At 39.2% G+C, this 27,275-nt stretch overlaps 2 protein-coding genes across 4 annotated transcripts; one reads left to right on the top strand and one right to left on the bottom strand.

Annotated features, from left to right (window-relative positions):
* Positions 1 to 13,194: 13,194 nt before the first annotated feature.
* PHR1 (photolyase 1) lies at positions 13,195 to 22,855 on the top strand. Of its 3 annotated transcripts, none has more exons than XM_088886359.1 (10): positions 13,195 to 13,866; positions 13,951 to 14,291; positions 14,390 to 14,630; positions 14,847 to 15,004; positions 15,126 to 15,162; positions 17,761 to 17,819; positions 18,776 to 18,857; positions 18,947 to 19,018; positions 19,153 to 19,358; positions 22,738 to 22,855. In XM_088886359.1, exons 1-9 carry the CDS (start codon positions 13,444 to 13,446, stop codon positions 19,339 to 19,341), a joined length of 1,602 nt encoding a protein of 533 aa, XP_088742485.1. In that variant the 5' UTR covers positions 13,195 to 13,443; the 3' UTR covers positions 19,342 to 19,358; positions 22,738 to 22,855. The 3 variants fall into 3 exon arrangements, with proteins under 3 accessions (XP_088742485.1, XP_088742484.1, XP_010276572.1); XM_088886358.1 differs by lacking the exon at positions 22,738 to 22,855 and adding an exon at positions 21,659 to 21,795; XM_010278270.3 differs by lacking the exon at positions 22,738 to 22,855 and having other exon boundaries at positions 13,197 to 13,866; positions 19,153 to 19,727.
* LOC104611291 (hypersensitive-induced response protein 4-like) lies at positions 21,434 to 26,504 on the bottom strand. Its single transcript, XM_010278277.3, has 5 exons — positions 25,857 to 26,504; positions 24,542 to 24,662; positions 24,254 to 24,345; positions 22,868 to 22,964; positions 21,434 to 22,089 (listed from the first exon to the last, which is right to left on the bottom strand). Exons 1-5 carry the CDS (start codon positions 26,037 to 26,039, stop codon positions 21,725 to 21,727), a joined length of 858 nt encoding a protein of 285 aa, XP_010276579.1. The 5' UTR covers positions 26,040 to 26,504; the 3' UTR covers positions 21,434 to 21,724.
* Between the last annotated feature and the right edge of the window lie 771 nt (positions 26,505 to 27,275).

The following is a 27,275-nucleotide window of genomic DNA, read 5'->3' as shown; positions in this document are numbered from 1 at the left end:
ACCGAAACCGACCCGATATATCGATTTATGATTTTGCCCAACCCAAAACCGACCGGTGCTGATGAAAACCCCATCGACTCGGATTGAGTCGGTTCAGGTTGGTCGGGTTGGGACTTCTTATGAACAGCCCTAAAATAAACCACCAAAACTAACTTGAATCAAAGACAAAATAATTATTAAAAATGATGAATGCATATTTGCTAAAAATAGTAATTACAAGAATTACTATAAATAATTAGTTAAAGAGTTAACATAAATAGTAATTTCAAAATAAAAATATAAAAAACAGAACAATGTTGTTAAGACACCAACAACCAAAAAAATAAATAAATAAATAAACAGGAGGGAAATTGTCCAAAACCTGTGAATTCTCTTCAAAACTCACCATGTCAGTGAGATAACTGGCATCATTAATTTACTTTTTTACCCTTCTTCTGCTGGCATCATTAACTTACTATTTTACCCTTCTTCTGCCGCTAAAATCTTTCTTTTCTATCTCCGTTAACTCTGGAGGATACCCAGAAAAAGAGGGTCTGGCTCCTGCACTGCTTGGCCTTCTCATTTGAGCCTGAAGTTTCCATCTTTCAGGTGAGCAAAGGATCCAGGTTATCAGAAGTTTACATGGAAAGTGTAAGCAATGATGCATTCTTGTCATCCAATAATCTCCTCCTGGCTTTCAAGATTGGCAAGACTGTTATACAGTGTCAGGTGTACCTATCTCCATCTCGAACTCAGGTGAACCACAAGCTGGCAAGCCGGTGATGTCGCCGACTGACATCTAACGAAGGTGTATCAGCATTCTAGGAGCATGGGTCCGGTCCACCCGTGAAGATGGTCCAGAGGGGCTTATAATCAGGAACTTGGAGTTTAGAGAGGGAAGGCGAGTTCGGCTGCTCAGGTTGTGGGGAGTGGGGGCCCGACCTGGTTTTCTGTCGAACAAAAGAAATCTGTTGTCATTTGTGGGAGTGGGCATTAGTTTCTTAATGCCCCTTTTGGAGATTTTTGTTAACAGCCAAAATCCAGTGACAGAAAGAGTTTGCAAGAAGACAGCGCTATAGTTAAGTAAGAGCTTTTGTATGTTTGCCTGTTCAAAACATTATTTATTTATTTTTTTATGTATATATGCATGTAATTGGTGAAGAAACCATGGAAAAAATTAATATAATATCTCCTGAGTTAGACCAGTTAATGATTAATGATATTCTAGCCAAATAATTGAGTGTTTCATTGTGAGTTCCAAGCTGTGCAGAATTTTCTCAGATGCCTTTAGGAATATTTTTGTGGGGGTTTCCAAGCCCCACTTTGCTGTGGTTTCTTGCCTTTGTCTCCATGCCGGAGGCCACCAATGTTATACTAGATTAATTGCAGAGAGTGCCGAGCCTCCCTCCGGTTGTTGCAGCTCCTCTGTCCCTTCTCTTCATGTAGGTGGTCGTCGGTTTTAAGGCCTGAAAGGAAGATCCCTGCAACATGTGGGAGAGGTCATGGGTTTAAGGCCACGAAAGCATATATCTAATTCTACACCTTTGATTCCTCTGTATGGTAATTTCTTTTTCATTGTATTCATTGCTAGAACGGTTTCAGTCTCCAGATCTTAAGAGTTTAGAACTTTTGATTACTAACTGTGGTCTTTCTTTTTTTTTTTTCTTTTTCAGCAAAGATAATATCACTAAGAAACTAAGTAGATCCATTACAGACTCCATTAACACCGGGAAATCTCCCAAGAGTCGAGCTAACGAACTCAAAGGCCCTCGATCATCGCCAAGAAAGAAAGTTTTGAAACCATGGTCCCCAACTGATACCGCATGCTCCAGAAGATACACCAGAAAATACAGAGAAAGAGAAAACGATGTAGAAGTTAACATGGGGATTGAGGAAAACTCGTCTATGCACCCTTCCTTGGACGTTGAGAGCAAGAAAACCCTTCCGTTGATGTTGAGACAAAGAACACACTGGGTTGAGAGCAAGAAAGATTCTCAGTGAGGAATCTTATATATGAAATAGGATTGGGCGCTTAAGGGCATTTCACACAAAAAAATATTTAACAGGCTGACTCACCATTCCGGGGTAGTTTAGTTATGAAACATGCATCTAGGTTGACGTGGACAACCTGGGTCATTGAACTTTAAGGGTGTTTTAGACCTTTTGAAAATAAAATTTCATTGACATGGTGAGTTTTGAACATTTTGAAAAGTTATGGTGAATTTAAGAAAATTCATGGTGGGTTTTGACAATTTCCCTAAACAGAAACAATACCAAATATTCTATAACTCAAAAATTCTGAAATTAATATAGTAATTGGAATGTGATTTTGTTTCCCCATAAATTCTTTGGAAAAATCTATGGCAATTGAAAATGCATTTTATAAAACACGAAGCAATGAAAATAAACAAACTTTAACACAATTGATTGAGATCAGGCCATCTGAATTTAAGATTCATTCAACTAATAACTCAAAATTCTTTTCTTAACACATCCTCTACATCTTCCTTTTATTATTACTAATACAGTTTCATTAATTAAATATCCAGATACAAACCATTGACAGTTGAAACTTAAAAGCTTGGTCTGTTAGATACTCGGGCTAAATCATCTGTTGCATTCAAGTAATGCTGGTAGAACTAATTAATATTGGTAATAATTAAGATAGTGCTTCCCCATGAAAATGATATTACATTGAATTGTCCATCTCCAATATTACATGTGTCCTTACATCTATAGCATATGTTTGGAAAATAAACAGGCCACGTAGGCTTCAAAAAAAGAAAGAAAATAAACAGGCCACGTGTCCTAATAGATGGCCAACCGCCTGAATTAATAGAGTTCAAATCAGCCCCCACAACATCCCACAGCACATGACACAGTCTTGTGTGGGGACTGATTTGGTCTTGAATTAATAGCATTAAAGTTGTTGGAATCACTCAGCTCACTCCATTTTTGTGATGGGCAAGGGATCACATGACATCTATAATTTGTAATATTCTATTTATACAAGTAAGGATTGGTTGTAACCTCACGTTTATTTCTTTATTTCTTTCTTTATTTTTTTATTTTATTTTTTGTATTTAATGCTATGCACCACACACTATAAGAAATATGACTTTTAGTTATGGACAAAACTGAAGTTAAATGTTAGAAAAATCGTAGCTATAGCTATATAGCTACGGTTTAAATACGGATAGAAAATTGTAGCCTATATTTGTATGGCTATAGCCTATAGCTATGGTTAAATTAATCTGTGGTTATAGCATATTTATAGCTACGGTAGTTGTTCATGGATACAGGATGGATGCAAACCATTTGAATCTTTAACCACGGAACAAAATGTAGTTAAAAAATGCATATAGCCACGGTTTTTCCTAAACCATACCTATTATTCAAATCTATAACTATATATTTTTTGTAAATCATAGCTAAAGTCTTTTATTTATAGCTACGGTTAAATGCACCACCTATAACGGTTTTTTTTGTAAAACCAAAGTTAAATACTTCAACCTATAGCTATAGTTTTTGAAAATATATGATCTATGGCCACGGTTTATAGAAAAACCATAATTAAATGAGATGCCCTAATACACCCCCGATATGGGTCCAATATGCATGAAAAAAGATGAGATACTTGATTTCCATACTTATCCTATATCTGTTTTTAAAAAATATGATACATCAAAATTTTAAACGTTGACTATTATAGAAGTTTCATTTCCATAAAAATTATAAAAGCCAAGAAAAAAAACACAATTGCTATCCCTCACAATGCCTCCACCTCCACTCTCACCTGACGGATTACCATGAAGCCATGCTAATTCCCACAAGCCATTTATTAAAGATCTCTTGACAAGGGTAGAAGAGGTAATCCCTTTAACTTCAAATCGATCTACAACTACATCTCTCCTTTCAAAGAACTCAAAGTAAAATGGGAGGTAAAATTCTGGTAAGGCAATGAAATTGAGAGCCTACCACAACATAATGTCTTTTTTTGTTTGGAAACGTTGCTGTCAGGTAGGACGTTTTCTGGAACAACAACAATGTTTTCTGTTTGGTATACCAATTCTCTAGGAAACGTTTTCAGCACTGATACCTATTATCCAATGCCACGTCATGTCCCTGTCACTACCACATCCTATCCCTATTGGCAGCAATGAGCTGCATCTCCAGGAAATGCCACATTCGGCGTTGCTCCAAACTACGCCTTTTCGATTTCTAAGGCATGGCTTGGAGCACCATTTTTTATGAAAAAAAGGTTCCAAGCAAATAGACATTTTTTGGAGTATCGTTTTTTCCAACGTGGCGCTGATGTATCACTGCCATTTTCTGGAGCAACGGCAACGATGCCAAACAAATGCTTTTTAGCCAAAGCTCCATTAACAAAAACATGAATAATACTCTTCACACTTGACTGACCACAACAACAACAACATTTTGATGTAAGATGGATACCATGTTTACTAGTCACACTATCAGTAGGAATCACGATGTGAAACAATTTCCAAATGAATAGAGATATCTTTGTTGGGAGAGAAGATTTCCAAACCCGTTTATGTCAATCAATTAACAATAGGACCATGGTCTCTAATCACATTCCAAACTGAAGTAAGCTAAGAGAAAATTCACCTAAGGAATCACATGTCTAAATAAATTTGTCATCTTCATCATGCAAAGAAAGCTTCACATCTTTAATTATATCAATTATGTTTTTGGGAATATCTTCTTGGAGTACAAAATTCCGGCTGCCATCCACATTTAATATGTGGTTCAAGTGAATATCTTTGGACCTCATTGTCTTCCAATACATTATTTAACTTATATCAATTAGTAATTTAAAAAATAATAATTTTCAAAAAAAATAGTATTTATTAATAATAGTTTTAAATAAATATACTAACATTAATATTTATTTTATTTTTAGTAATTATTTATTATATTTTTTTGATAAATATATTTTAAATAAATATGTATAAATATATTTTTGTATTGTTATTTAATAGTAAATTTTCAATAATTATTAGAGATTAAGCAATTGTTATTTAAATTTATGAAATTTAATTTATTGTGTTTATTGGATTTATTGCATTTTTGTTATAAATTTATTTTCGTTAAAATTTATTGATTAATATTTATTAGAGGTTAAAGTATTATTGGACAGTACACTAATTACTTCTTAATCTAATATATTTTCACTATTAATTGTATTTTTCATCAATTACTATATTTATTGTATATTTATTAGTTATTTGTTATATTTTTATTATAAATTTTCAATAATTATTAGAGATTAAACTATTGTTATTTATAAGAGATTTAACTATTAATTTAGCTGAAATTAATTATTGTTATTTTGTATTGTAAAAAATTATCAAAAGTAGTATATAAAACATAAATAATATTAATTATTTAAAAGTTAAAATATAAAAAATTATCTACTCTTATGTGCTTCTATTGTTTAGCTTTCACTTAACAATGTCTGTGCAGCTCTAGTGGTTTAAGGTTTTATGATTTTGATTAAAAAGAAGAAAACCGGATGCTAATGTGGCATTAAGGAAAGGACTAGGAAATAAAAAAAGGGAAAAAGGAAAGACTTAAAGAAAAAAGAGAGGATATGTATGTATGTATGTATATATATAAAATATTGAGGGACTTCATATATATATATTGAGGGATGGGTCAAGGCTCAAAATATCAATACACCCTGATAGGACGCAAGGGATGTATCGGTACTTTGAACCATGCACCAACCTTTTTTTTAGTTTTTTTTTTATAGGTCAAGGGGTAAGTCTCATCCACTGGGTTGGCTTTGTGGAACATATGACGATACTCAAAGCAGACCTTTATCTCCCAGCAGTCCTCGATGATGTTCTTCAGTCTCTAAGGCTGTGTTTGATTTGAAAGAAAAGGCAGGGAAAGGAAGGGAATGTATAGATTTCTCTACCTTTCCTTACCTTTTTCTTCAAACCAAACATAGAATAAAGGGATCAATCTCCTTCTAAAGTCACGAAATGACGAGCTTTGGATCATCCTTAATGATAATAGGATACTCCCTAAAGTTGCATAAGTCATGGGCACGCTATAGCCATGTTGGTAGAAGAATTACCTAGGTCCCAGAAGAAAAGGCTTTAACATCAATAAGCTTCCCATATTGGTTTTTTCTTGCAATAGTGGCCACAGAACTCTTGCTGCCATTGACACAAGATGCATCAAATTTTACTTTAATAGTATCATCCTTATGACATTTCCATATAATAGGGTTCTAGGCTTTAGACTTTCCTTCCATATTATAGTTTGTCATGATTTCAAAATTTTTCCAAATAAGCATGCTTTGCATGGTCCAAGATTATGAGGGGAGGGATATCAATGTCATTAAAGAATTTTAGGTTTCTACTCTTGTAATAGAGAAACCATAAAATGTAAGCAGTTTTTTCCCATTCTCTTCTCACACCCCAATACATCCTTGCCATAAGTTCTTTTCCACCAATCACTCATTGAAAGGTCATCCTCATTCAGCCCATTTAAATTAGGCTTCATAGCCAATCAGATTTGCTTTGCCTAACCACCATTTTTAAAAATATGATCCGTATCCTCCAAGTCGCCACAACGATTAAGTGTCTGTTTGGCATCGATGCTGTAGCTCTAGAAAAAGGTGATATATCAGCGTTATGTTGGAAAAAACGGTTCTTAAGGAAACGCTAATATGTTTGGAACCGTTTTTTCATAAAAAGCAGTGCTCTAAGCCATGCCTTGAAAATCAAGAATGCGTGGTTTGGAGCAATGCCAAATTTGATATTTTCTTAGATTGTAGCTTATTATTGCCGACAAAGACAAGATGTAACAGTGACGTGAACTTCCTATAATGGGTACTAATGCTGAAAACAGATATGGAGAACTGGTACTAAATAGAAAGTGTTATTGTTGCTCCAAGAAATGTCTTACCTGACAGTAATATTTTCAAACAGAAAAAAAGACACAATTTTCACAGAAAAACAATACTTCCAACCCACACATCATTAACAACACCATTTTTTGAGAAAGTGATGTTGTATCTGCATCATCGATACTGATGTAACCGTTTTTGGTCACGTACCATTTTTTGGGATGTGTAAAATTTTTTGGCTAAGTACCTCGTGTTTGACCTGGTGGTGACGTGCCTTGGTGATGAGCTACTTGGTGGCGAACTTCCCGGGGGAGAACTGCCTGGTGGCGAACTGCCTGGTGATGCTCCCTGGTGGTGAACTGCCTGGTGGCGAACTGCCCGGTGGCGAACTGCCTGGTGGCGAACTGCCCGGTGGCGAACTGCCTGATGGCGAACTGCCTGGTGGCGAACTGCCTGATGGGAACTGCCTGGTGGCGCTGCCTGATGGCGAACTGCCCGGTGACGAACTGCCTGATGGCGAACTGCCTAGTGGCGAACTGCCCGGCAGGGCTCCCTGGTGGCGAACTGCCTGATGGCGAACTGCCTGGTGACGAACTGTCAGGTGACGAACTGCCTGATGGCGAACTGCCTGGTGGCGAACTGCCCGGTAGTGCTCCCTGGTGGCGAACTGCCTGATGGCGAACTCGTCACTTGACTTGCTCCTAGGCGGTCTGCAACTCAGAGGATGGTGGAGCTCCCTGGTGCAGTGCTACCCGATTACCCCCCGCGTGAGGTGATTTTATCTCCTTTGTAGACGGCGGGAGCTGAGGGACCTGCGGGAACTGAATCAGAGGACCCGGGGGTATTTTCCCGGTGGGGACTCTCCGATGCCTAAGTTAGCATTCTGATTACAGAGGGCTTGGAGAGAAATGAGAGAGCTAGAGAGCGGGGGTTACCATACTCTTTTTTCTTCTCCCTTGGCTTTGGGGGTCGGAGTCCTTATATAGTGGTGCCTTCGTGGGTTAGGTGGGTAAAAAGCCTTCAAATGGTAAGACGTCATATCCCGTCAGAACCGGGGTACGGTGATGAACTCCTCGAGGTTGTCAGGTCGGCGCCTGTCAGTCGACGGGTCGGTGTCCGAGCCAGGTTGCCAGGCCGGCGCCTGTGTCTGTCGGCGGGTCGGTGTCCGGGCCACGCTGCCAGGTCGGCGCCTGTGTCAGTCGGCGGGTCTGTGTCCGGGCCAGGTTGCCAGGTCGGCGCCTGTGTCAGTCGGCGGGTCGGTGTCCGGCCAGGTTGCCAGGTCGGTGTCCGGGCCAGGTTGCCAGGTCGGCGCCTGTGTCAGTCGGCGGGTCGGTGTCCGGCCAGGTTGCCAGGTCGGCGCCTGTGTCCGGGTCAGGTCATCAGGTCGGCGCCTGTGTCCGGGTCATGTTGTCAGGTCGGCGCCTGCGTCCGGGCCAGATTGCCAGGTCGGCGCATGTGGCAAGCTGATCCGGCCAGGTCGCGCGCAGGCCGTGCCAGGTCGCGCGCAGGCCGCGCCAGGTCACGCCAGGTCGCGCCAGGCCAGCCAGACCGGTGCCCGGGGGGGGACCAATTTGGTAAGTTGTTTCCTGGGGGCTTGCCTAGTTGTCACGAGGTGCCACGTGTCGCAACTTCACTGGAGGGCCAAATCTGCCCTCATCAATTGCCCCCCACTCCCGAGCTGAGAGTAACTCAGCGAAGGGAGTAGATTTCTTTTGGCCCGTAAGTCGACGAGTTAGTAAGTTTTGATCCAATTCCTTAGGCTTTGGGAGCTGCCTGTATGTGGCGAGCTGCCAGTAAGACAAGGGGGTCTCCGCCGGTTTCAGTAGTGTAGCCCTTAGGCTCTGGGGCAACTTATAGTTCACTTTTGCTGATTTTGTTCCTACTGAGAAAGCGATTTAATATTTAGCAACAGTGTGGCCCGCAGGCTTTGGGAGTGACTCATAGTCTACTCTTTTTGATTTTCGCCCGTGCCGGAGAGGCGACCGGGTCTTAAGCAGTAATGTGGCCCGAAGGCTTTTGGGAGTGACTCGTAGTCTACTCTTTTTTGACTTTTGCCTGTGCCGGAGGGGCGATCGGATCTTAAGCAGTAATGTGGCCTGTAGGCTTTTGGGAGTGACTCGTAGTCTACTCTTTTTTTACTTTTGCCCGTGCCGGAGGAGCGACCGGGTCTTAAGCAGTAATGTGGCCCGTAGGCTTTTGGGAGTGACTCGTGGTCTACTCTTTTTTGACTTTGCCCGTGCCGGAGAGGCGACCGGGTCTTAAGCAGTAATGTGGCCCGTAGGCTTTTGGGAGTGACTCGTGGTCTACTCTCTTTTGACTTTGCCCGTGCCGGAGAGGCGACCGGGTCTTAAGCAGTAATGTGGCCCGTAGGCTTTTGGGAGTGACTCGTGGTCTACTCTTTTTTGACTTTGCCCGTGCCGGAGAGGCGACCGGGTCTTAAGCAGTAATGTGGCCCGTAGGCTTTTGGGAGTGACTCGTGGTCTGCTCTTTTTTGACTTTTGCCCGTGCCGGAGGGGCGACCCGGCCCGTAGGCTTTTGGGAGTGACTCGTGGTCTACTCTTTTTTGACTTTGCCCGTGCCGGAGAGGCAACCGGGTCTTAAGCAGTAATGTTGCCCGTAGGCTTTTGGGAGTGACTCGTGGTCTACTCTTTTTTTACTTTTGCCCGTGCCGGAGAGGCGACCGGGTCTTAAGCAGTGATGTGGCCTGTAGGCTTTGCCTGTGAGGTGTCGAGCTATGATTGTGCTGCATCAGCTTCGTAATGCCGGTCACCCACTCCTACAAGAAGCTGCTAGGGGCTCGACCTTCGGGGGCAGCACTACTAACTTTAGGTTGCCAGCTCACACGGGAGCCTTGGAAGGCTCGACCGGTAAGGGCGCCTATGTAGTCTGTTGGCCGTCAACTCCCGCGGAAGCCACGAAGAGCTCATCTTTGTAGGGGGACCTTACGGAGAGGACTGATGAGGCATCATCTGAATCGAAAGTAAGGTTGGTAGAGCTACTTAGTCTGTTAGCCCCCTGCATAGTTTTTGAGTTCATAAAAAATGTAAACTATAAAGTGATATCTTCAAAAAAGTGAGGACTTAGCTTTGGTAGGATGAGAACTTAGCTTTTGTAGGATGAGAACTTAGCTTTTCGTAGCGTATTCCCACAGACGGCGCCAATTGATGTAACCGTTTTTGGTCACGTACCATTTTTTGGGATGTGTAAAATTTTTTTGCTAAGTACCTCGTGTTTGACCTGGTGGTGACGTGCCTTGGTGATGAGCTACTTGGTGGCGAACTTCCTGGGGGAGAACTGCCTGGTGGCGAACTGCCTGGTGATGCTCCCTGGTGGCGAACTGCCTAGTGGCGAACTGCCTAGTGGCGAACTGCCTGGTGGCGAACTGCCCGGTGGCAAACTGCCTGGTGGCGAACTGCCCGGTGGCGAACTGCCTGATGGCGAACTGCCTGGTGGCAAACTGCCTGGTGGCGAACTGCCCGGTGGCGAACTGCCTGATGGCGAACTGCCTGGTGGCGAACTGCCTAATGGCGAACTGCCTGGTGGCGCTGCCTGATGGCGAACTGCCTGGTGACGAACTGCCTGATGGTGAACTGCCCGGCAGGGCTCCCTGGTGGCGAACTGCCTGATGGCGAACTGCCTGGTGACGAACTGCCTGGTGACGAACTGCCTGATGGCGAACTGCCTGGTGGCGAACTGCCCGGCAGTGCTCCCTAGTGGCGATCTGCCTGATGGCGAACTCGTCACTTGACTTGCTCCTAGGCGGTCTGCAACTCAGAGGATGGTGGAGCTCCCTGGTGCAGCGCTACCCGATTACCCCCTGGGTGAGGTGATTTTCTCTCCTTTGTAGACGGCGGGAGCTGAGGGACCTGCGGGAACTGAATCAGAGGACCCGGGGGTATTTTCCCGGCGGGGACTCTCCGATGCCTAAGTTAGCATTCTGATTACAGAGGGTTTGGAGAGAAATGAGAGAGCTAGAGAGCAGGGGTTACCATACTCTTTTTTCTTCTCCCTTGGCTTTGGGGGTCGGAGTCCTTATATAGTGGTGCCTTCGCGGGTTAGGTGGGTAAAAAGCCTTCAAATGGTAAGACGTCATATCCCGTCAGAACCGGGGTACGGTGATGAACTCCTCGAGGTTGTCAGGTCGGCGCTTGTCAGTCGACGGGTCGGTGTCCGGGCCAGGTTGCCAGGCCGGCACCTGTGTCTGTCGGCGGGTCGGTGTCCGGGCCAGGCTGCCAGGTCGGCGCCTGTGTCAGTCGGCGGGTCGGTGTCCGGGCCAGGTTGCCAGGTCGGCACCTGTGTCAGTCGGCGGGTCGGTGTCCGGCCAGGTTGCCAGGTCGGCGCCTATGTCAGTCGGCGGGTCGGTGTCCGGCCAGGTTGCCAGGTCGGCGCCTGTGTCCGGGTCAGGTCATCAGGTCGGTGCCTGTGTCCGGGTCATGTTGTCAGGTCGGCGCCTGCGTCCGGGCCAGATTGCCAGGTCGGCGCATGTGGCAGGCTGATCCGGCCAGGTCGTGCAGGTCGCGCCAGGTCGCACGCAGTTCGCACAGGCCGCGCGCAGTTCGCGCGCAGGCCGCGCCAGGTCATGCCAGGTCGCGCCAGGCCAGCCAGACCGGTGCCCAGGGGGGACCAACTTGATAAGTTGTTGCCTGGGGGCTTGCCTAGTTGTCACGAGGTGCCACGTGTCGCAACTTCACTGGAGGAACAAATCTGCCCTCATCAGATACCAAACATATACTAAAAGATGTATCAATGTCAATGCCTCTCCCAATTAATAAATCCTTACTAGGAAGTCTATTATTAAGGAGAAAAAGTAAAAACTTTGACTTTAGGTTGCAATCAAGCCTCCACACTTTAGACCACTTCTATAAGCAGATTTTGTAGTAAATTTCCCATTTGCATTGAGCCTCTAAATCAATTTGTCTTTTTACCTCTGGAGGGGATAAATATAGATTTGATTGTTTTTTCACGCCAAACTTTTCTTTGTTGGTGAATAAAACCTCCAACAACCTGATTCGAGTTAGTAATTCTATCACGGTTCACTTCATCAGCAAGGAGGAAATCCCCGACCCATATATCATATATACCAAAAATCATTTGACTTTCCATCACCCACTAGCCACTATCCATCAAGCACCATCTTGATGGTTTCCCTAGCCAATAGAATTCCCTGTCAAGCCCATGAAATGACCTTTTCAACTCTAGCATTTCACAAATTCTTGTTGGCCATGTATTTTTGTTTAATAATTTTGACCTAGAAGTTCTCTTCGTCATTTAAAATTTTTCACCCCAATTTAGATAAATTTGCTTCATTAACCTATCATCAACGACATTATTTGGGATTTTAAAAGTTCTCATGATGAATTGAGGAATCATACAAGTTCAAGTTGTTGCATTTTGGAGGGTTAGTCTCCCTGCAAAGGAGAAAGTGTTTTTTTTTTCCTTTTCATCTATCATCTAGTCAGCTTAGTGTTAATTTTTTCTACAAGCTGCAGAAAGTTTCCTTTGTAACCCTATCGTTAATGATCGAAACCCCTAAATAAGTAATAGAATTTGTGTTAATGGAAATTCTCAATAATTTTACCAAGATTTTCTGAAATTTATGAGGGATATTTACACCAACTTTGAAAAATTCAGACATTACCCAGAGACTTTTGCAAAACTATCTAAAGTTTCTCTGATAATTAAACAAGCTGGGATAGTGGTCTTGGCAAGAATTAGGCAATCATGTGCGTAATTGAAGAATAGGGTTAATTAGACCATTTCTAAAGGCCTTAGTTCTTAATATGACAATCGGGATCCCCCTAGAGAGATAGAAAACCCTTATGGGAGAACCATTTTTCATGAAAACTTTTGTCAATAAACTCCCATTATAATCGAATGTAAGCTTTTTTCATATCAATTTTCATGAAAATATCCATGGTTTTCAAAATCGGATCGGACCGGATGGTCGGATAAAAAAAATCGGAAACTGATCAGGTGATTGGTTCCATTTTTCACCAAAACCAGATTTTTGCCAAAAAAAACATTGATTTGGTTAACGAACCGCTGACCTGGGTGGTTAAATCGTCCGAACCATTCAACAGTTCTGACCATTTTTTATTTTATTTTTATATTTTTTGTCAGAACAGGTCGACCATTTGGTTTGAACGGTCGGACCATTCGACCCGAAAAACGGACCCCTAACCGATTTATTATCCGGATCAATTTTAAAAACCTTGAAAACACCTATATTTTATGTATAAATGACCCGCCAATATGATATGAAATTATGTATCAACCGATATGTGATGAAATTTTAAATGTTGGGCCGGGCAACACAAAACACATCTCGGGCCTCCGGACGGTCGCAAGCGAAGCTGGTGAGCTCGTGCACAGTAAAAACAGGAAAGGCGCAACGGTCGACGTGTAACCTTTTCAAACCGCAAGTTATTAGTTTCAGACTTCCCTCTCCCTCCTTCAGCTTCTCTCTGGGGTTGAAGTAGATATTCCATGATTTCCATAATTCCATCTCAAATTAGCTTCGTGGCACATCTGCGCCCGGTGCGCAATTTAACAACTCGTTCTATCTTCGCCGCATTTGTATGCGTCTGAGATTGAGAGATCTGTACACTGTGAATCCTCTACACAACAACCACGCTACTGGTTTTTCATTTGCTCTTCTTCGCTGCTCTTCCATGATCTCGTCATCACTGAAAATGGAAGAAGCAACTACTGTCCAATCAGGTAGGATCCGAGTACTCAAAGAAGTAACCAAACCGTCTAAACAGAAGATGGGTCCCGTTGTCTACTGGATGTTCAGGGATCAACGCTCCAGAGACAATTGGGCATTAATCCATGCCGTCGATCAAGCCAACAAAGCTAACGTCCCGGTCGTCGTCGCTTTCAACCTGTTCGATCAGTTCAAAGGCGCCAAAGCTCGGCACCTCGGGTTCATGTTGAGGGGTCTGCAACAGCTCCAACGCAATCTCGACGAAACCTTCGGAATCCCATTTTTCTTGTTTCAGGCAAACTTAGTATCTTTATACTCTCTTATACTCCGGTTTGTTAAACATTTCAATTTACTTGCATTTTTCCATTTGTTCACTTAGGGAGAAGCCATAGAAACCATTCCCCATTTTCTGAAAGAATGTGGGGCTTCACTTTTGGTGACGGACTTCTCGCCACTTCGGGAAGTTCGAGGATGGAAGGAGGAAATCTGTAAGAGGGTGAACGATTCGGTAACTGTGCACGAAGTCGATGCTCACAATGTAATACCCGTTTGGATAGCATCACAGAAACTGGAATATAGTGCAAAGACCATAAGGGGAAAGATTCATAAACTGCTTCCTGAGTATCTCGTTGATTTTCCCAAGCTTCCATCCCCAAACAGACAATGGGCTACCACAAATGAGGTTGTCGATTGGGAAAACCTCATCACTGATGTTTTGAGGTTGGTTATTACACTAAGCTTATACAATTTATTTGGTTGTGCTTTACTTTTTTTTTATCAGATTATGTTTTAAATGTAGAATAATCTATTGTGACCAGAAAAGGGGTAGAAGTTCCGGAATTGGAATGGTGCGAACCAGGAGAAAATGCTGCATTGGAAGTGTTACTGGGAAGCAAAGATGGGTTCTTGTCGAATAGGTTGAAGAACTATTCTACTGATAGGAATAACCCTTTAAAACCGAAAGGACTATCTGGCCTCTCTCCTTACTTGCATTTTGGGCAAATATCCGCACAGAGATGTGCCTTGGAAGCACGTTCTATCCGGAAACTCCATCCACAGGTTTGTGGTGTTGGATTTTGGCAGTATTTTGCATCTTTTGATATTGATTTTTTTTTCGGAAATATGGATCAAATAAATTAAAGTAACCCTCCTCAACTGGCTGCAGTTTATTTAAATAGAATTTGTTACTTTGTTATTCTTTCCTTATCAAGTTTGTTTTTTCATACAGAGTTCTGATAAGTATTGGTTTATCTGCATGTACCCATTCTCATGAAGTCAGTCGATGCATTCCTGGAGGAGTTGATTGTGCGAAGGGAACTTGCTGATAACTTTTGCTTTTATCAGCCTCACTATGACTCATTACAGGGTGCATGGGAATGGGCCCGTAAAACATTGATGGACCATGCTCCTGATAAGAGAGAGCATATTTATACGTGAGTCAAATGTCATCATGTGGAGTTGGAGTATGTAGATTGAAATGATCATGTTAGCATTGACTAGTTGTTTTTGCCAAGTTACCTGATCAATACTTTGAAATACTCATGATATTCACAGGAAGGAGCAATTGGAAACGGCAAAAACTGCTGATCCTGTAAGTTGATCACTTCTAAAAATTGTTTGTGCATAGAATTGTTTATTCTCTTCAAGATTTGTTCAAGTTAAATTCTCGTATTCTTAAACTGATGCAGGAGATGAACAGTCAAAAATTGGAATTTTCTGAAATTTTATGTATTTCTGTATTTTTGGATAGTAGGGTTATTTTTGTCATTTTATAATTTTCTATTGGAGTCCAATGATATGGTCTGATTTCTCTAGTTATAATTTGTTCATGTCTAAAGTTTCAGAGTCATTGCATGAGTAGAATAAGAGCTATTTAGTCTTCTTTGAATTGAAATTGGATGGTAGACTTTTGTTTTTGAGTCCTAGGATTCTTATGGGTCTACAGTCTCTCTCTCTCTCTCTCTCTCTCTCTCTCTCTCTCTCTCTATATATATATATATATATATATGAACGATTTACACAAGGATCAATGAAATTTATTGATTTTTTTTTGAGTGGTATGCTAATTATGGTGACTGATTCCCATGCCCTCTTGACCTTCAATGTCTACAACTTCTATAGGTTGAAATTCTGGTTCTTTAGCTTCATTCTCAACTTTAGCTCTAGGATAGGAATCGACATGCAAGGAATCATCTGTTGTATCTTCAACTTCATACCTTCTTCCCATTAGATTCAAATTATTTGTTGTAACCTGTTGTTTCTTCTCTATCTTGTGAGCCAACTCAAAAGCATGATCTAAGTCATTAATTTGAATTGTAGACAATTCCTTCTAGATTTCAGCACCTAGTCCATTCTTCAAACAAGATAATTCATGCCTTTCACTTAGTGTCGCATCTAATAATAATTCATCAAAATTATTTGTATATTGAACTACAGTCTACAGATAGCAAACCTTGCTTGAGATTAGTTAACTCCATATATAGATCATCATGGAAGTCTAGTGGAATGTACTTTTCTAGCAAACACCTCTTCCTCTCTACTCACATAGCAATAGGATCATCACCTCTGTTTTCTAGTCACTGCTCAAGAGTTCTCCACTATACTTTAGCATGCATGACCTGTGAGCTACATGCATGCAAATCTAATCGTTTGTCAAACATATCATGCCAATCAAAATATTCTTCTAATTCAACAACTCAATCAAATAATAATTTTGGGCCATCATCCCCTTTGAAATCTAGCATTTCTTTTTCTCTTCTACCATTTTTGAAAACCGCACTCCTGTGGTCAACATTATTAAATCAGTTTTCTTCCACAATCTTCTCAAATAAGTCGACTAGAGACCCTTCATATGGTTTAAAAACCCAGTCATCATTGATTCTAGACCCACAAGATTGTTTAGAAAATAGCCTAGCCCTATAGAATCAGTCACTTTGTGAGAACATAGTGAATAAACATTAGCTCTGAAACCAAAATGATGTTACAATTTTTTTGTGGTTTCCAATGATACGATCTGATTTGTCTAGTTATAGTTTGTTATGTTTAAAGTTTTAGAGTCATTGCATAGGTAGAATAAGAGTTATCGAGTCTTCTTTGAATTGAAATAGGATTTCCCATACCCTAGAGTATTCTAGGCACCTTGTGTGTGACTCTGGGTGCTCTCTCTCTCTCTCTCTCTCTCTCTCTCTCCTTTCTTATTTGTTCAAGAGGCCATTATAGCCATCCATAACCACAAATTTCTAAGGAAGATTATTCAGCATTCATGAAGGACTGGAATTGAGCTGGTCCTACATCAGTAACCTTCATTGTTGTCAAGGTGACACATTGGCAATAAGGAATTTGTTTTCAGAATTCAGAATACCTTGTACCTCGTTTTGATGTTCTTATGTGGAGGTATAACAATTTTAGTTGTGGCACAGATAAACCATTTCATATTGTATAATCAAGGCAAAAGAGTGTGAAAGGGCATCATAAAAAAAACAAATATTATTTTAGAGAGCTATAAAATGGGTATAGGGGTTACTAGACAATTTTTTGAATCATAACAGGGTTTCAACCAGTGGCCTTCATGTACTCTTCATAAGAGGGATCCTCATCTATTTCCTCAAGCAAAGTAAAGCAGCATCTCTCTTTATGAAATGGGGCTTTACCCCTTATTGCACTCACATATTATCTCGTTTTTATCTATGACGCATTCAACATAACAAGGCTTCAGTTCATTCATTTGTTTCTTTGCTTCTATTCTTTGATTTAACACACATGTATGCATTCTCTTAGTATCTCCTTGCAGTTACAGAATAGGGCTCCATCCCCTAGTTTCTTTAATAGGCTATGTAATTCTGTTATAATTTTACTTATAATATTTGGTCTTTGATGTTAGGTCACTTTTAATGTTTCCTAGTTGCCACACTACCTAGAAAAATAAGTTAGTTCATAAAAAAAGGGAAAACAAGCAAAAATCATCCAACCTTTTATGTAAAAAAGCGATCAACTGGGCAACAAGGTAATTTCCTGTTGCCAAGCCTCAATTTAGTGCCTCAACAACCATGTAAACTTCTTTTCTTAAAATTTAGAAGTTTAGCTTTAACTTGGGTTAGATTTTGTACTCGCCAACCAAATCTTTGACTTTCTACCATTTTTGTTTGTTTACTTATTACTTCTGATGACTCCTATTAACTGCATTGTTCAGCTCTGGAATGCATCTCAGTTGGAGATGGTTCATTATGGGAAGATGCATGGCTTCATGCGGTAATTTCTTAATAGCTCCATATTTTTCATCCTGTCTTTGTATTTTTCATTTCTTAGGAAGTCTATTATGGCCACATAGTTCAACATGCTTAGGTTACCTGTATGCTGGCTTTGGTATTAGATACTGCATAGACCCTTCTACAGTGCAGTTCTCTCGTTTGCCGTTGTACCACTAGTATTTCTCTTGTTTCTAAGAATTGTTCTCTGTTTCCTTAGCTAAACTCCGTACTCTAATAAAATCTTACTTTAAGGAGGTGAGTGTTTCCAATAAACTTTCCATGATTTAAATTCTAAAAAACGAAATTTAGCCTGAAAGAAATTAAGCATGGTGTCATATTAGATGGGATACTCATATCCTTTTCCTAGACTTTTGGAAATTGTGAATGGTGTAGTCCATCCATGATATGTAGTCCATCCAGTGAATGACGTGATTTAGATAGGTTTCTTTTGGCAAATTTGGATAAGGTTACTACAGTCCTGGAGAACTCTGCTTGGCTTCACTTCAACAACATGTAGCTCTTGTTATCTTTGTTTCTCATAAATAAAGTACAAAAAAAACTACTTTTCAGTATTAGCTTGTCATGCAACAACTCTCCTTGGCTTAGCTGAGTTTGATGAATATGATGCATTTGTATTTAGTTTAGTTGTATATTTCTGCCCCTCAATGTCACGGTTCCCCCCTTTCAACCTCTAAAAACAATGGTTTTTGGCCCTGTTCGGCTGTTCCATGACATGTTTCAACTTAGGTAAGATGCTGATTGGTTCAGATCATGCTTCTATAGGAAAATCAAATTAGGCTTCAATTACCTTGTATGTCATCTAACAATGTAGAAAATGGTCATGAAATACATGGACAGTTTGGAGTTTTCCATCATTTTTTAATCAAGTGGTTTTGTTTCTTCTATATGCATTTCTGTTTATGCTTTCATGCTTATGGATTTGAGGGTATCAAGCAGGATGTATTGGGCAAAAAAGATTCTTGAATGGACACATGGACCAGAAGAAGCCCTATCAATAGCAATATATCTGAATGACAAGGTATTTCTCCTTATGCCTTTGAAACACTTCTTCAGGTGTTCCTCTACTTGTGCTGTGTCTAATTTGACCAATGCAAATTTTGTTTCCAGTATGAAATAGATGGGAGGGATCCGAATGGGTATGTTGGTTGTATGTGGTCCATATGCGGTGTTCATGACCAGGTTAAAATTTTTCACCCTTATCTAATTTCTAATTCCATGTCTGGTTTTTCTAGTCTAGTCCTGTATACAGTGGATATGTGGTGTTCATGATCTGCCTAAAACCTACACTGAAATCTTCTCAACAAACCGTTCAGGGTTGGAAAGAGCGACCTGTTTTTGGTAAAATACGTTATATGAACTATGCTGGCTGCAAAAGGAAATTTGATGTGGATGGTTACATTGCATATATAAAGAGGCTGGTTGGTGAAACCAAGAAGAGGAAGGCAGAAGGTTTGGTCAATGTGTCACCAAAGGAACCTCGAATTTCAAAAATTGGATCTTAACCCAAGCCCTGAGAAAGGTATTGAGAAAGCAGAAGTAATTTTCCAAGATCATTTAGGTTAATTCTAACCCATATCAATAATACTCCAGTACTCCATAGATTGTGGAGACCATTTCTTGCCTTGTAATTTCTGTGGGTTGATTGTTATTGCTAAATTGGAAATTTTGGTTTCCTGGCTTACCATCAGTTTCTCTGCATAGATTGAAGGTCTCCTTTGCATTTGGAACCAAAAGTAAAATATCAAATTTAGCATCAAGCAATTGCAGAATTAAATTAAATCCATGAAGGATGTAGTCTATGTTCATTTCATCTCTTCTTACAGTCTGTACTCTGTAGGCATCTTATCATATGAATGAAATTTATAGGTTGATCATTTATTAGACTCAACTGTTTGGAGAACCAAGTAGAAGCCAAGTGCTGTATGTAATTACTATTGTAAACCTCATTGTAAACTGAGGTTTTGTTGTAAACCAAGGTTATAGTTGTACTAGCTTGAACTTAAGAAGTAAAATCTCCCAAGAAAGTGATCATAAAATTCAACGCAATAGTAACAGATGATTTTGATGAAAAGCCAACCAAAGTGTTCCAATTAGAAAAAGAAATCCATATATTTTTATACATGTTTTGTTGTCTAAAACCAGACATTTAAAAATTGGGATTTGTTTTCTTTATGTAGGATAGGAAATTCTTCATATGCAATTCTTTATCAAATATTGAAGGATTATATCAATCAATATACTCTTTATCAATAAATATTGTTGATGAGAATGGTTACATAATATTGTCATTACAATCTTTAAAGGCTTGCTCCATGTTCAAAATTGGAATTGTATGGTTGCTTGTGAAAGCTTGTTTAGGAAGTTTTTGTAAGATTTCTTTCATCATGCATTATATAGGTTTTCGTAGTTTTGCTTAAACTCATTAACTTCTTCACGAAGAACATCTTGAGTTGGAGTTACACTAATTTTGAACTTGATCCTTGGGAATTTTATTTCACTTCTAGAGAATTTGGATGTAGCAGGTAATTTCATTAGTCGTGAGTATTTTACTTATAATTATTTTTAGAAGATTAATTGACAAACTATTTATTGCATAAAAAACTAGAAAAGCTTTCCAATGTTATAAGATATGCCCTATTTTGATGAGGAAATACCGTCGAGATTAAGACATTATTTACTCTAATTTTCTGGATTGTAATGTGCTATTTTGGAACCAAGGTTTAAAGTATGGATATGGATCAGCTAATATGTGCTGATACAAATCAGCTTTTGAGATTACAGACACACAACACAGATGGAATGGCTGAAACTCTGTTCCATTCCACCTGTATCCATGGTATTGGCTGATACACTCACAGTATCAATCCACATCTGCATAATATAGACCTATGACAGGCCAAAACACTTTGATTTAAGCCTTTGTCCTCTTTCATTAATTTATCTATTGAAATTCAAATTCGGCATTACTCATGTCATTAACTTGCCATTATTAACCCCTATCAAATGCTATTAAATTTGGTCTTCTAATCAACCCCGTAGATTTTATGGTATAAAAATTGCAAGTGAGAAGATTCGAATCCTATTCTTAAGTTGCTCACTTTGTTGTCATATTTGCATGGGCTTTAAATTTTATTTTTAGATATTTTCTTTTCTTAGACCATGTGAAAACTTAAAAAAAAAAAATGATTATTAAAATTTATAAATATTAGCATAATTATATTAATTTCATGGTAATTATAATATATATTAATACTTGTAGTTCTTTTTATCATTATTTAACCATTCCAAAATGTGTTTCAGTAGTTCACACTTTGAAGCCAATTGGCATCTGAAGTAATGAACATTTGTCGTGTGGAGAGCATGAGACCTTGGCTGTTTCGAAAGCTTATTGTGTGAAAGGATTTTGAGTGTGGATGCATGGGTTGCAGTTGCACACTTGCACTACCCCTTACTTTGTTTAAGGATAGCTGCCAACTTGACACAACCTTCCTTTTATCCAAGCTTGGGTCTGGCAGTGTAAGACAGGCTCACACTGACTGGAGTCATATGCACATGAACTCAAAAGACACTTGAATTTGGTTGCTAAGAAAATGAAAGGAAAAGAATGTCTTTTTAAGTTTGGTTAACAAGGAAAACAAAGACATAGGTAAATTCATGTTGATCTCTTTTATTTTCTCTTATAAATGGTAGATAAGGCATAGGAAAACAGTATAGAGGAAGCAAAAGTGGCCTCCCTTTCTCCTAAAAGAAAGCCTTTATTTTCTTTCCTTTTTTTTCTCTTTTTTTCACATTCTTTTTTCTCATTTTCTTCACAACCAGAAATGGTGCAAGTGGCAAGTGAAAATGTTAGAACGGCATAATAGGAAGCTGATAGAGCAATCAAAATCATTGGACACTGGAACTAGCTGCTTCCATCAGCCCATTGCGTATCTGGTCCCCGATGTCCCTGACATGACCAGGGCCATGTGGTATGAACACAGTAGTGTTCTTTGATGAGTTCCCAAGTTCTTTGATCGTGTCAAAATACTGTGTTATCATGATAAGATCCATCACCTCCCTTGCTGATGTGCCCTCCACCATGTGAGAGAAGTTCAAAATGTTGTCTCTCAGTCCTTCCGTAATAGCTTGCCGCTGCCGAGCCACCCCAACCCCTCCAAGGTACTTAGTCTCTGCATCTGCCTCAGCTCTCTTCACTTGGAGCACCTTTTCTGCCTCCCCTTTGTAGACGCTAGCAAGCTGAAGCCTTTGAGCTGCAACACGTAGTGGTGGCATCTTAGTTATATGGAAAGATCTGGGTAATTCAATGGAAAGATCACAACGGCCAGAAAGGGAAAAATGAAATGTAAAATTCTAAAAGCAATAAGAACAGCCAAAGGGCAGGATGTTCTCCATGATTGTGAATGTCAACTGGACTTAAATCTCAGTATCTCAGACCTGCACTAGAACTACTACTACTAACTTATAGTGAATACTAATGCGTGGAATATTGGAAGAGGGTCCAAGTTTGGTAGTACCCCTTAATGATGAATTGCAATGTATAGATATAAATGAATACAGCAAACTGGAACATACTACAGATTTGTCTTTCATGTTATTATTATTATTATTTTTTGAGAAGCTTCTTAGCAGAGAAGTCTCTCTCTCTCTCTCTCTCTCTCTCTCTCTTGCTGGATTATTGCCCAGCTAAAAGTGTTTTTGACTGGTTAAAGTTATTATAAATTGCAAAATGAAGTGAAAATTACAAAATAGTAGGAACTGTAACCCATAGAACATGTCAAATGCCATCTAAGCCAATGGTTTGTTGACCAAGTCTACTGGTTTTAGACTTTTGACAGGTTTTCTGTTAAATGAAACCAGTTTCTTCTCTGGGTAACAGGTTCAATGGTCTGACTATGCAGGACAACAACAGTTTGAGAACACTGCTAGGAACATCAATACCTTACTGTTTCCTATCAGAAAAGAAATACAACCCTTGTCATTTTTTAGACATCTTATTTCATAAGAAAGTAAGGAAAAAAGACTTCTTACCTGCATTTATCTCGTTCATGGCTTCACGCACTGAGGCATCAGGTATAATATCAACCATCAATATGTGCTCTATGCTATATCCATATTCCCGCATCACCTGGTGATGGTTTCAACATATATGATTTTTTAGAGATGCTAGTTGAAAAATGTCCATCTTCAGTTAACTTGCACATTGACATAAGAATGGAACGACCTGATCATTATTCAGCAAGGGAAATGAGGAAAATACAATAAAAAGAGAAAAAAAATACAAGAGCATTTATATTGGCATTTGGTGAATTAGAACCCAACAATTAATACTATTTTAACAGAAATTACAAATCAAGGAACCAGTTGAATGAAAGAAAGTAATTGTGGAAGGACTAGAATGTAAAGGACAAAGAAGAAAACAATAAATAACGACTCAAAAATCAAAATCCCATTGAAATTCATATGACATAAAAATATATAATGCATCAAAACCTTGAAGTGTGCTATCTTAGAATAGTCACAAGGAGATCTGAATATAAGATTGGTATTAGAACATCTGAGAAACAAAGGACAGAAAAAGAAACCTAATTAATTTGACCTCTCTTTTCTAATGAATACTTCTCAAATAACTCCAATACATCCAGTTAAAGCAAAATTTACATGGTCATGATATAATGTCGTTCTCAACGATTCAAGTCACCAACTTCATAATCTAGGATTTTAGATGCAACCATATGGCTCTACTTGCGAAGGAGTGATTATTAATTCTTGAGTCCATGTTTCACATCACCCAATGATTACAAAAAACCCTTAGTGGCCAACTTTTGAACCCGTCTTATCTCATTGACTGAACTGTATAAATTTGGATATGCTATCCAATATTTGATTTTACACCCACTTTTGCACAGGTTTACTTTCAATCAAGTTATACACTTACTCTCGCTTTCCAGAGATTTATTCCTTAATTTGACACCCATGAATAGGATAATCATATTATGTTTCAATCATATGCTACAGATACAGTCTATATATATGAAAAAAGAGATCCATATATTTGATTTTTCTGGAACAACCATGTGATATTAAAGGTATGTTCCATCAATGAAGTTCGCTTCTTCCTTCCTATTTTTCTTTGATGTAATAAAAGAGCCTACCATTTCTAAAAAGGGTGGATCTATTGTGCACTAGTTATAATTTGTTAAAAAAAAAAAAACAAATACAACTAATGGCTTTCACTACACCTACATTGGTGTCAGGGGAAGCTACTCAATATTACCAAGTATAGAAATTGAATGCTGAAATATATGTGTATTTTTATGCAGCAGTTCCAAGAGAAATTGTTTTTATTGGTAATTCCCATAGAATATAAAAAGCACTAAATTCTAAATAGTAAGCAATATTGTTATTGATATATACCTTCTCAAGTTCCTCCAATACAGCTTCTGCAATGCTACCCTTTTGTTCAAAGAGCTCATCTAATGTCATTCTGGGAACAAGAGCTCGGACCACTGCATTGAAGGCAAAAAACCATTACTTATTCTTTTTATTCATCGATGACAAAGATTTTATAAAAAGATAGCAAAGATGTAAAATAAATTCGGATTCCCAATTGAGGAGACAAACATGGTCCTGTATCATTTCTTTTTTCTTTCTTTTTTTTTTTTTTTGATAAATGGAACAAACTAGTGTATCATGAAAATTTACCATCAAACACATAAGCCTGAATCTGTTCTTGAGGGTTTTGCAACTCATAGAATGCATCATCAGCATTTTCTTTGATTATCCTGTATTGAATTGAGCAGAGCAATTGCACAAAGACATTATCCTGTATGACATAATAGAATGTATCATTATTCATCCTACTAGGTGATCCAAATACCAAAAGACTGATTTAACCTTTTAACAATATGCATTTCAAGCCTGAGTAACTGAAAAGATATGGCCACAGCATTTTAAAGATATGACCAAGAAGAAAAATGTCCATCTTTGTTGAGCTTAAAAGCTACACATCACTTCAATGTTATTATATGTGAAGTTTGCCAAACCATCAGCTAGGAGATTAGATGACCTTGGAGTCCACCTGTAATGGGTTCCTATTTCCAAAAGACAGTATTGATATCTGTCTTATCTGTACTTCCACAAACCCGCTTTAGTCTTTAACAAAGCAATTGCCCATCTCTGAATGTCCTTCAACCTGCAAACCTTTATAGTCGAGAGATTAGCGAGCTTTAGATCATGCAGCACTGGTCATTATTTTGCTCTAAAGAGTCATATATGTCCTTCCCAATTCCTGAATACTACTAATTCCGGATGCCCCTAGGTTCCCTAGCCTACACCCATCAAAGATATCTTATTTTATTCCAATTGGGCGTTTGCGATACTGTTGCTTATTTGATTCTTGCCATGATGGGAAGGCACTGTAAACCAATTTCTGAATATGTCATCTATGGTGAATTATTGAAAAGCCTCCACAGTTTTAAACCAATGGAAAACTTGTCGATGCCAAAAGGCACTGATTGTAATGGACTTTCCATTTGTTTGGCCATGAGCATCTTAGAAACATAGGTGGTGCTAGACATGGATGTCATCTGTTTTATTTTATATAAAACCAAATTACTTAGACAAGTGGCTGCCTACTAAAATTGAACGAAAAGCACACTAAGAAAAGAAAGAGTCCAAAGAGAAGTTACAATTTCTTCTGGTAAAATGTGTTACGCATTCTTTCGACACAGAATTATCATGTTATTAAATTAAGTTCGACCATGTCGAACCCTCACAATTGTATTCCAGACACCAACATGTAAAACAAACACCATAACAATAATAATCAATTCATCATACGATTCAAAACTCGGAATTGATGGAGCCAAAAAAAATTGACATTTTCTTGCAAGATATAAAACAAAGTAGATTTTATCAGGGTGTACCGATCAGAAAAGACAATCCCAAATAATAAATCGTATAAACCCGTTAAGATACAAATGGTTAAGGAAGAAGGAGGAAGTTGATGAGCTGCTACCTTGGTCTTGGTCTCGATGCGGACATCGAGAGAACAGACCCTGGTGGACAGAACGCCAGCGAGCCATTCACCGGCAAAAGGGTTGAAGAAGTGGAAGCCAGGAGTTGCTAATCTCTCGAAACGCCCCCATCTCTCCACCACCCCTATGCTCGCCTGATCTATACACGTTAATATATTCCCCATCTTTACTCTTACAAAATTATTTTGCTTCTTCTTCTTCCTTCGACTTATCTCTCTTCAATCGAGAGAGGAAACCGCGAAAACGAAACAGACAGAGTGCTTCCTTTTGTGAAGTCTCGAGCTGACGTTAGACAAAATAAGGTTACACATGATCAGATGCGAAATCTGACTATACCTCTGATACCAATTCGACAGTTGAGAAGAAATGGAAATGGACAACAGAGAGGGAAGGTGGTTGGTGATAGACATAGACTGATGGTACCATCGAAACGCCATGGCCTCCACGTAGTTGAAGATGAATGGTCGGATGTCTCTTTTTTTGCGAGTCGGTAGGCAAACGAGGCTCAAAGCCTCAAAACAAATTTTCTGAATCAACTTGCATAGACCAGAATTAATTCTAAGTAAACGTGAATGGAGTTGCAGGAGAAAAGGTAAAGCAGATTTTTGGTAATACTACTGTTACTGTTAGAATGCAAAAATGTGGCGGAAGAACGATATGTCATTGGTTTTATTGCAGCAAACATGCAGAGAATCTAGAGGACATGAGATTCCATCACTCAACTTCATCACATATTCTTTTAAATATTTCTAAAAACCTAAATTATTTTTATGTTATTTTAATTTATGAGTTTGATCGTTATGTTTGGATAAACTTTTTCAAAGTGCTTTCATTTTTCCGCAATAAAAAAAATATGTTTATTGGCATTTGGCAACATGTATTTTTTCAGATAAAAACACCCGAAGCAAAATTATTTGTGCAAACAAACAGCACGAAGTCGTTCTAGATTACTTATTGCTTTTGCTTTGGCCAGTTTTTACAAAACGCATCATGTGCAAAATTTGTAATACATGGCAAGATATGCACCACATTTTGATGTTCATAAATATATGACACGTGGCAATTTTGAGAATATAACAATGTATATACCATATGACAATTTGTGACACATGATGACTAAATACATGCCATGTGATAAAATTTGTTACACATGGTGGCTAAATATATGCCACATGGCAAATTTATGACACATGGAAATGGCAAACTTGTGATGTATAAAACAAATATATTATGTGGAAAAAGTATGTGACATATGGCAAAATATATGCCATTGTGCAAATTTGTGATTTAAGGCAAAATATACCCCATGCGACATTAAGTTAAGCTATATGTCACAACTCACAACCACGAGTCATAACCAAAAACTTAAGTATGCTTTTAATTTTTAAAACATGTTTTGA

Source organism: Nelumbo nucifera, chromosome 4 (assembly GCF_055504915.1).
Source record: "Nelumbo nucifera cultivar China Antique chromosome 4, China Antique-T2T, whole genome shotgun sequence".
NCBI lineage: Eukaryota > Viridiplantae > Streptophyta > Magnoliopsida > Proteales > Nelumbonaceae > Nelumbo > Nelumbo nucifera.
The sequence above is the reverse complement of the archived record's forward strand: the minus strand, read 5'-3'. Positions and strand labels throughout refer to the sequence as shown.